This window comes from Colobus angolensis, unplaced genomic scaffold (assembly GCF_000951035.1).
Source record: "Colobus angolensis palliatus isolate OR3802 unplaced genomic scaffold, Cang.pa_1.0 Scaffold69, whole genome shotgun sequence".
Lineage (NCBI taxonomy): Eukaryota > Metazoa > Chordata > Mammalia > Primates > Cercopithecidae > Colobus > Colobus angolensis.
The window spans coordinates 12,305,195-12,315,209 of NW_012120598.1; the positions used below are offsets into that span (position 1 = coordinate 12,305,195).

Sequence of the window (10,015 nt, forward strand, 5' to 3'; positions counted from 1 at the left end):
ATGCCTTGTTTAAGTGTACTTTCCCTTAGGTAATAGTGCCTTACATTGCATAACTTCACATGGGTGACATAACAAAGTTTGCAACACTTTTGATTGTTTCCATAAGGAATATATGTATACATATATGTACACAGAGAGAGGATATATATGTTAGGCTTTATATATATATCTGCACCTTTATATATATCTTTATATATATATTAGGCTTTATATATATTAGAAGGTCTATATCAACATATAAGAGAAATGTCTTAAGAATGATCTGAGTCAGAAGGTAGAAGGTTGATCTGTTAGGAGCTCTCTCTATGAATATCAAATGCATGTGCCTAGTGACTAATTTGTCTGTCATGAATTTCACATTTTTCTTAATAGTCTCCAAATGATAAAGTGTCTTTTTTGTTTACAACATGAATTTAATTTGATTCACCTTGGCAAATGGCCTGTTCAGGTAGTTAAGGTTTACGGCTCTAGGCATCTTTACCCATTTATATCTCCTTAAAGATTAACCACCCTTTTAATGATACTTAATGTATAGAGACATAATTTTGTCAAAGAGACATGCACAACTCACTTACACTGACTGGTATGCATGTAGACAGGTAGTTGTTGCTTTACACATCTTTAAAAATTTGAGAGATTTTACTCTTCATTTGGTATAGTTATTTATATTCTCTTTCAGTTCTTAAATTAGCAAGCCTTCAAAACCAAAAATGGGTTCGAAAAGAAGCGTGTCTTCTAGGCACCATTCTCTCAGCTCCTATGAAATCATGTTTGCAGCTCTCTTTGCCATATTGGTAGTGCTCTGTGCTGGATTAATTGCAGTGTCCTGGCTGACAATCAAGGAATCCCAACGAGGTAAGTCACATGGAGTTGGCTTGTGAAAGTGCTCTCAGCTGAATGTACACACTTTAATTTCAGTTATTCTGTAAGTCTATTTTATTCATTGCTAACTAAATGCATTATTTTGGGCTTTCAATCTAATATTTCAAAGTAATCTTCATGACAAAATTTTTTTTGTTGCATTCACATACTTCTCTGTAGTTCCCTTCAGAGAATATTAGGAAAATTAACTGGTATGTAATTTGAAATTTAACCCAGAATTTAAGCATGAGACTAAATAGTTTTTAAAATAAATAATATTAAATAAGTTTCTTGGCTTCTACATATAATCAAGTAGATTTCATGGCCCCTGGTTTTGTTTTGATATAATTTAAATCATAAACATATTAATATGTTGTTGAATATATAAGCAGATAAACATGCAAACTTAACAAAAATATTGTTTATTTCTATCTTCATTCACTTCTCAGTCTAACCATTTTAATTCTACTAATATAAAAGAAGTTGGATATAAATGTAGACTTAAAAAGGTCACAAACTGAGTAGCAACTTTGATAAACAGAAAAAATATAAGAAATGATAACTCTTTTTTAGAGCTAACTTTGTACCAACAGCTTTTAAAAGACCTTCAAATATATTGTGTAGCTACAACATATGAGTGGTTATTGGTATGCTTGTTTTACAGATGAGGGATCTGAGACAGAGACTAGAGGTAACTTGCTTAAGTTGACATCATTAGTGGGTAGCAGAAGTAAGATTCCAAACTAGACAATCCAGCTCTAGAATTTGTAGTCCCTCTTACCACTTACTCATTTATTGGGTAAATTTTAAAAAATTGGATGTATAGCAATAATCTACCTATTAGCAGTTTATTTGTTCTTAGACAATTTTTTACATTTTTAAAATGATCAACTATATATATACATATGGGCATATAAATTCTCTCTCTCTCTCTTTTTTTTTTTTTTTTTTTGAGATGGAGTCTCGCTTTGTCGCCAGGCTGGAGTACAGTGGCTCACTGCAACCTCTGCCTCCTGGGTTCAAGTGATTCTCCTGCCTCAGCCTTGCTAGTAGCTGGGACTACAGGTACATGCCATCACATCCAGCTAATTTTTGTATTTTTAGTAGAGGTGGGGTTTCACCTTGTTGGCCAGGATGGTCTCGGTCTCTCAACTCCGGATCTGCCCACCTTGGCCTCCCAAAGTGCTGGGATTACAGACATGAGCCACAATATCTTTCACATGTGAGTGATTTTAGTTTTACCTATTAAATCCACAATTGTTGGGTTAGCTGTTTTATTCTAGTAAACAAATGAGTTTAAATTAGAATGTAATGCACATGCCATAGTTTTATTAAATAATTTTAGTATAATTCCTGGTCTATTTAAAAACTATAGACATACACAAGGGCTATATTTTAAAGAAAAAAAAAAGTGTGGATATTTTATAAAATTATACAAAGTACTACCAGATAATACATATTGATTAAACTTCTAGAAAAATGGCTGTTTGGGTCTTACTTAATTGCTGTGAATAACTTGAAGGATGTATAAGCATTTGAAAGTCCATTGGAATCCCTGATGTTCAATAAACATACAAAGGTTAGTTATTTTACAAGGGAAGTAGAAAATAAATATGTATAGGTGATAATACAATTTAACAGTGAACAACTAAATATAAAAAGGGCGAGTTAATGCTTTACCATCACACCAGAGATCATAACGCATACTACTATTTTTTCCTTTTTAAAGTATTATTTTAGATTCAGGGGGCACATGTGCAGATTTGTTACCTGGGTATATTGCATGTGTTGAGGTTTGGGGAATGAACGATGCCATCACCCAGGTACTGAACGTAGTACCCAGAAATTAGTTTGTCAACCCTTTCCCTTCTCCCACTCTCCACTTCTGTTAGTCCCCAGTGTCTATTGTTGCCATCTTTATGTCCATGAGTTCCTGCTGTTTAGCTCCCACTTATGCTTGAGAACAGGTGGCATTTGCTTTTTCTGTTCCTGCATTAATTTGCTTAGGATAATGGCCTCTATCTAGCTGCATCCAGGTTGCTGTAAAGGACATGAGTTCATTCTTTTTTATGGCTGCATCTTATTCCACAACGTATATGTACCACATTTTCTTTATCCAATACACCATTGATGGGCACCTAGGTTGAGTCCATGACTTTGCTATTGTAAACAGTGCTGTGATGAACATGTGAGTGCATGTGTCTCTTGGGTAGAATGACTTTTTTTCTTTTGGATGTATACCCAGTAATGGGATTGCTGGGTCAAATGGTATTTCTGTTTTAAGTTGTCTGAGAAATAGCCAAACTGCTTTGCACAGTGGCTGAACTACTTTACATTTCTATCAACAGTGTATAAGCGTTCCTGCTTCTCTGAAAGCCTTGCCAACATCTGTTGTTTTTTAACTCTTTGGTAATAGCCATTGTGACCAGTATGAGATGGCATCTCACTGTGGTTTTGATTTACGCTTCTCTGGTGATTAGTGCTGATGAGTATTTTAAAAAATATTTGTTGGCCACTTGTATGTCTTTTTTTGAGAAGTGCTTGTTCATGTTTTTTGCCCACTTTTTAATGGGTTTGTTTATTGTTTATTCAATTATTTAAGTTCCTTTCAGATGCATAGTTTGCAAGTATTTCCTCACATTCCATAGGTTGTATATTTACTTTCCTGATAGTTTATTTTGCTGTGCAGAAGATCTTTAGTTTAATTAGGTCCCACTTGCCAATTTTTGGTTTCATTGCAACTGCTTTTGAGGATTTAGTCCTAAATTCTCTGCCAAGGATAATTTCCAGAATTATGTTTTACCTTTTTTTTCCTCTAGGACTGTTAGAGTTCGAGGTCTTAATTTAAAGCTTTAATTTATCTGGAGTTAATTTTTGTATATTGCGAAAGGTAGGGGTCCAGTTTGATTCTTCTGCATATGGCCAGCCAGATATACCAGCACTGTTTATTAACTATTTCCTCATTGTTTATTTTTGTCAACTTTGTCAAAGATTAGATGGCTGTAGGTGTGTAGCTTTACTTTACTGTGGGTTCTCTATTCTGCTCCATTGGACTATGTGTCTGTATTTGTACCACTACCATGCTGTTTTAGTTACTATAGCCTTATCGTATAGCATGAAGTTGCCTAGGATTGCTTTGACTGTTCTGGCTCTTTCATAGTTCCATATGAATTTTAGAATCATTTGTTATGATTCTATGAAAAATGAGTTTGATAGTTTAATAGGAATAGCATTGAATCTGTAGGTTGCTTTGGGCAGGATGGCTATTTTAACAACATTGATTCTTCCAATCCATTGGCATGGAAGTATTTCCATTTGTTTGTGTTATCTGATTTTTATAGCAGTGTTTTGTAGTTCTCCTTGCAGGTCTCTTTTACACACTTGATGAGAGATATTCCTAAGTATTTTATCTTTTGTATGACTATTGAAAATGGGATTAAATTCTTGATTTGGCTCTCAGCTTGAATGTAATTGGTGTTTAGAAATGCAACTCACATTGTACATTTTTTCTGTATCCTGACACTTTGCTGAAGTCATTTATCAGTTTCAGGAGACTTTTTGCAGAGTCTTTAGGGCTTTCAAAGCACATACTACTTTTAACATTTTTTATACTTTTTTTGACATCACTTTAGACTTTTAAAAGTTGCAAAAATTGCACAGAGTTTTCATATAACCCAGCTGCCTTGGATGTTAATATTTTGTTTATCCAGAGTACAATAGCCACAGTCAAGAAATTAACATTTCTACAATATTGTTAACTGAACCATATACTGTATTCAAATTTCACCAGTTTTTCCACTAATACCCTTTACCAGGTTAAGATCCAGTGCTGATTCCTATGTAAGATTTAGTTATCACGCTTCCTTAGTCTCCTTTAATCTGTTGTAGTTCCTCAGTCCTTCCTTGTATTCTGCATTTAAACATGCAAACTTCAATCTAATTTAGAGTCTTTAAAATACAAATGAAATAGTATAAATAATACGTTACATCAATTATGCAGTTAACGTTATTTAGACTATATGCACACATACTGCTTGAATTATTATTTCTAATTATCCTCTTAATGGGATAGTTTGGTGTGAATGTATTACATAGAGATCCTGGGTTGTGGAGTCAGTCATTGCGATGACCAAATTCCAGATCTGTTGCTTAAGACATTTACTACCTTGAGAAATTTTCTTCATCATTCTAAATACCGATTACCCTATCTCAGAAAAGAAGAAATAATGTCTTGTCACACCAGATTATTGTGAGAATTATATCTCATTATTATTATATTTACTAATGAGTTCATCACTGTGTGAGTTTCAGTTGAAGCAATTCATTTTAAACATAAATCAGTGTCCATGAAAATATGCTGATAAAGGGATTATGCAGGACTTAATGACACATTTTATTATCCATGTTTATATTTAATTTGTTAACCTTCTTTTTTTCCATTTTTTTTTCCTAGTGAGGTTATCTATTTTCTACAGCATTCTAAATAACGTCTTCAACAAGGACAGTCACCAGCTAATGGCACAAGGTCATGCATGACATTTTTATAATTATTAGAATGAAAGAAGTAGCTTCAAAGTCATGTTTCAAAGTAACCAAAACACTGAAATCTTCACAGAAATTCATATGTCAAAACCCAGTGGTGTCCCTGGATGCTAGGTGTTCAAGAAGTATCTGAAAGCAGCTACAAAACTTTTAATGGTTCACTTCTCACCATGTTTCCCTGAGTCACTTCCCATAATTGGTGGGAGTTCATCAGTCCATGTATCTTCCAACAGGAATCTCAATAACAATAATAATGAAAATTTGGAAGCTTGGAGTGTAGGTTAGACTTCAAAGAAAAGAAAAAAATATTGAAATAGTGGAAAAAACTTTAGTTTCCAATCTTTTAAAACAATCAGACAGCTGGGGAAAGAAAGCAGCTGATTTTGAAACATGAGACTACAAAGAAAAAGCAAGAACCACAGAGCTAACACATCAAGCAAGAGCTTTACTTCTGTGTCTTAACAGAATGTGCGTATTTTTCCTACTCATAATTCAAAATCTTAGTGTTTTTTTCCTTATTAATTTATCTAGGTGCAGCACTTGGACAAAGTCATGAAGCCAGAGGGACATTTAAAATAACATCCGGAGTTACATATAATCCTAACTTGCAAGACAAACTCTCAGTGGATTTCAAAGTTCTTGCTTTTGACCTTCAGCAAATGGTAGGAGACTGTCTCTTCAGCTGGTTTAAATTTTTATAACATAGTTTAACTACTTGCCAAAGACACCATTTTCTCACTGTGAAACAACTAGAGAATAAATGTAGTATACCCAAAATACTTAAATGTCTGAGCCCCATTACTATGGAGAAAATTCCCCCAATTCTAAGCAGAACATAAAGATTGCTTTGCATAAACTTTTCAACAAAAGTTAAAATCTTAAATTTAGTATAGTCATTCAACCTTTTACATTTTTCTAGATAGATGAGATCTTTCTATCAAGCAATCTGAAGAATGAATATAAGAACTCAAGAGTTTTACAGTTTGAGTGAGTACAGCTCAAAAATTTTCTACTGACAGAAAATTAGTGATCTTTTTGCTAATGTCTGTAAAATAGCATCACTATACATAGGAAAAGAGGAATATTTAAATTTTTCAATATTTTTTGAAGATTAAGCAAAGTGGCACAGCATAAACTTTCATTTTAGTAGCAAATAATAATAACTTTTGAAAATTGATCTTATGTTAATATGTTTCTCCTGACAATAACATCTTGCAGAGACACATGGAGAGGGCTGAGGTTAAATGTATGCAGATGCAGATATAGTGTTAGATTTGCTACAAACATCTGGAAAAAGCTTGCTCATCATTTAATAAAATAATATTGTATCACTCTGCTTCATTTATACTATAAATACAAAGAGAGAAGATACTTGTTCATTATTGTACCCAGAGGGTGTAACATTGCTCAAAGTAGGTGCTCAATAAACTAATGAATCTTACATTAATAATGTAATGATGTAATTCCACACTATGAATGTTTGAATCTGTAATATATGGAAATTTTTGTAAGAACTATTTTCTTATTTCTATTGTAAGATCTATTTTCTAAACAATTAGCTTTTGTATTTCTCACAAAGAAAATTGATCTGCGTGTTGTTGTTGCTATTGTATCATGAAGAAGAGTTTGACAATCTTGCCGACATCTCTCTGAACCTAAAGTTTTCTAAACTACAAACTACCAGTGGGCTTCCGGAGTAGAGATACAAGCCAACAGGAAAGTTAAAAAAAATTATAAAGGAAAGAAAAATGTAAATTTATAAAATCAAGTTAAAAATGAAAAAGACAAAGGGAGAGAATTCCAAGAAAAAAAAAAAGTTAAAGACTGATCAAGAACAGGGGTATCTGAAGAAGGGAAGGGAGCAGTCTTTACAGTAATTCACATTTAAAAACCACAGAAAGAAAGACAGTATTACAGAACCTTGGGGAAAACGCAGATCCTACGACAAGCTGGCAAAAAGGAAACTCACTGGTTGAGTCTCTATTTCAGGCCAAGCCTTTGGTGACTTAAGTAATTTTTTTTTTTTTTTTTAGACGGAGTCTCGCTCTGTCGCCCAGGCTGGAGTGCAGTGGCGCTATCTTGACTCACTGCAAGCTCCGCCTCCTGGGTTCCCGCCATTCTCCTGCTTCAGCCTCCCGAGTAGCTGGGACTACAGGCGCCGAACACTGCGCCTGGCTAATTTTCTGTATTTGTAGTTGAGACGGGGTTTCACCGTGTTAGCTAGGATGGTCTCAATCTCCTGACCTCGTGATCCCGCCGCCTTGGCCTCCCAAAGTGCTGGAATTACAGGTGTGAGCCGCAGCGCCCGGCCGTAAAACGTATTTTCTTATTCATTCCTCACCAAATGACTGTGAGGGAGAAGCAATTATTCCGACTTAAATAAATAATGACACCAAGGCTTGGAAAAAAACTAACTTGCCTCAAATCACACAGCTAGTAGGTGCTGGGGAATGTATTTGAATGGGGTTTTGTTGTACTGATTCAGCATATGCTCTCCTTCCAAATGCTAATGTTGGAGTAGCAGAACCCAAAGAATATAACAACTTTTAGGGAGGCGGGGTTTGCTTTTCACCATAGATGGGTGGACTCAAGGTGCAATGGAACAGGAAACTTCTCTTTTTGTACAGAAATAAGAAAGATGACAGTAAACCTGGAACAGGAAGGAGAACAAACGATGAAAGCCAAGATGAGCATGCAGAGGCATGACTTATGCCAGTCAAACATCTAAGTAAGCTAGACTGGTGGCAATAGTCCTTAGTAACAGCTGGCCATCTTCCATAGTCCTTTACCATGAAAGTCAATAAGTCTTAGTTTTAGGCAGCTGGTGCACTGCAATTGAAGGTAGCCGAAAGCTCTAAGCCCACAATTTGAAATGAAAGCACAATATAGAAGCCCTATAGCTGACGACAACAGCCTTCCTATAGGTTTTCAAGACACTGCTGCCTATAAAACCTGAATATTAATTAATTTTACTTTTATTCATGTATTATTTATTATATACCAGGCCCTTAAAATTACATATTTTTTGTGCTTTTATACAGCTGACAGTCTAATAGAAATTATTACAATTTTCTTGTCTACATTGTCCATTGATATTTAAGGTTTATGTCTTCAATTAGATAAATCATAAGGCATCATAATAACACTAAAAAAATTCAGATATTTTACATTTTGCTCCCTAAAAATTACGTTATTTTTGAAAAAGTTAAGACACTTTAGCCCTATTTTTATAAAGAAAAATGGTAAATATATATGGACTGATGGTGTTCCTGGTATGCCAATTCACTTAGCAAACTACATTCTCAGTACTAATCAGAATATCACCACAAACTTGTCAATTTGTTCTTCTGTGTACCATTACTACCATGTACTAGTGTATGTCACCTAATGCATTCCTCACTAGGGGTTTGTGGAGTTTCAGATTGTCAGCCTGTCATGAATTATTAATGTACAGTTCAGAGAGGCTAGGTTATTTTTCCAATGTCATGCTGCCATTTACTTTCTGTCTAAAACATTCATGCTGTCCTCTACTACTAATTTTTATATTTAAAAAGCACTCAAGACAGAGAGTGAAGCAGTGAAAATTAAGGTTAAAGAGTCACATATTCAGGAACTGTCCAAGCAGTGTTTGCTGTATGTTTCTCAGTGACTACTGTCCCTCCGGGTGCCTTATTGTGTTCATTTGCCAAATTGCCATAACCTTTGTCCAGGCAAGCCCTGTGCTTGCACCTTTAGTTTTCCTTGTTCTCCACTCTGATTTTTAACCCTGTGTAGGTTAAAGTGCTCGCTAACTTTATGGGAAAACTGATGGGAGAATCTATACTCAGAGTAGGGTAAATAGTACCTAAGTTTACAATCTTTTTATTCTCTTATTTTTTTCCTTTTTAATGGTTATGCATGTGTTATTCTTCTATGAATTAACAATGCTAGTTGAAAAATACTAGCACATAGAAAAATACTCAGAAAGTCGACTGGAATGAGTTAAACGAATGGAGAAATAACCTTTATAAGAAGCCGTCACTGGATTTAAAGGTGTACTGGTCTATCCAGAAGTCTATAAGGGACTTATCTATCATTTAGATTGTAATACTGTTAGAATTTAGTAGCAATGTGTTATTGTTTTCATAATGACCTCGTTGTTTAGCAAAAACTGGAGGCAAGTTGGAAATGAGGTAGAGAGTCTACAGTATCTCTCTACAGTTTATATGGTTCATAGATGCATCAAAAATATAAGTAAGTGTTTGTGTGTGTGTGTGAGAGAGAGAGAAAGAGAGAGAGAGAGAGACAATGCTATACATGAAGGTTTAAACACCTGTTTGGTTAGAATGAAAATGATCATTATTTACTTTTTCTTTACCTCCTCCCGAAAAATGACAAATTGTTGTGGTTTGTTTCATTGGAGACTTTTAAAATCAGTTCTTCAAATGTGATGTGATAGAAACTAAGTTACCTTGTACTTTCTGTAATCTTCAGAAAGCAGAATTTTCCTTATCTTCCAAAAATAATCTTTATTCAGGGTTAATATCCCTAAAATTCTATGAGAGATATAGCATCCTTTGAAATACAACATGAATTGCTAAGTTAAAATCCTCTTATAGTGGAATAAAGATAA

General features: G+C 34.4%; 1 protein-coding gene across 1 annotated transcript in view; it reads left to right on the plus strand.

The window, feature by feature from the left end:
- Positions 1–561: 561 nt before the first annotated feature.
- Positions 562–10,015, plus strand: part of TMPRSS15 (transmembrane protease, serine 15) — a 135,809-nt gene continuing 126,355 nt past the window's right edge. Inside the window, exons 1-3 of the mRNA XM_011926526.1 lie at positions 562–855; positions 5,935–6,065; positions 6,323–6,390. Of these exons, the coding sequence (XP_011781916.1) occupies positions 711–855; positions 5,935–6,065; positions 6,323–6,390 (344 nt within the window). The 5' untranslated portion in view covers positions 562–710. The remainder of the gene's footprint in view (positions 856–5,934; positions 6,066–6,322; positions 6,391–10,015) is intronic.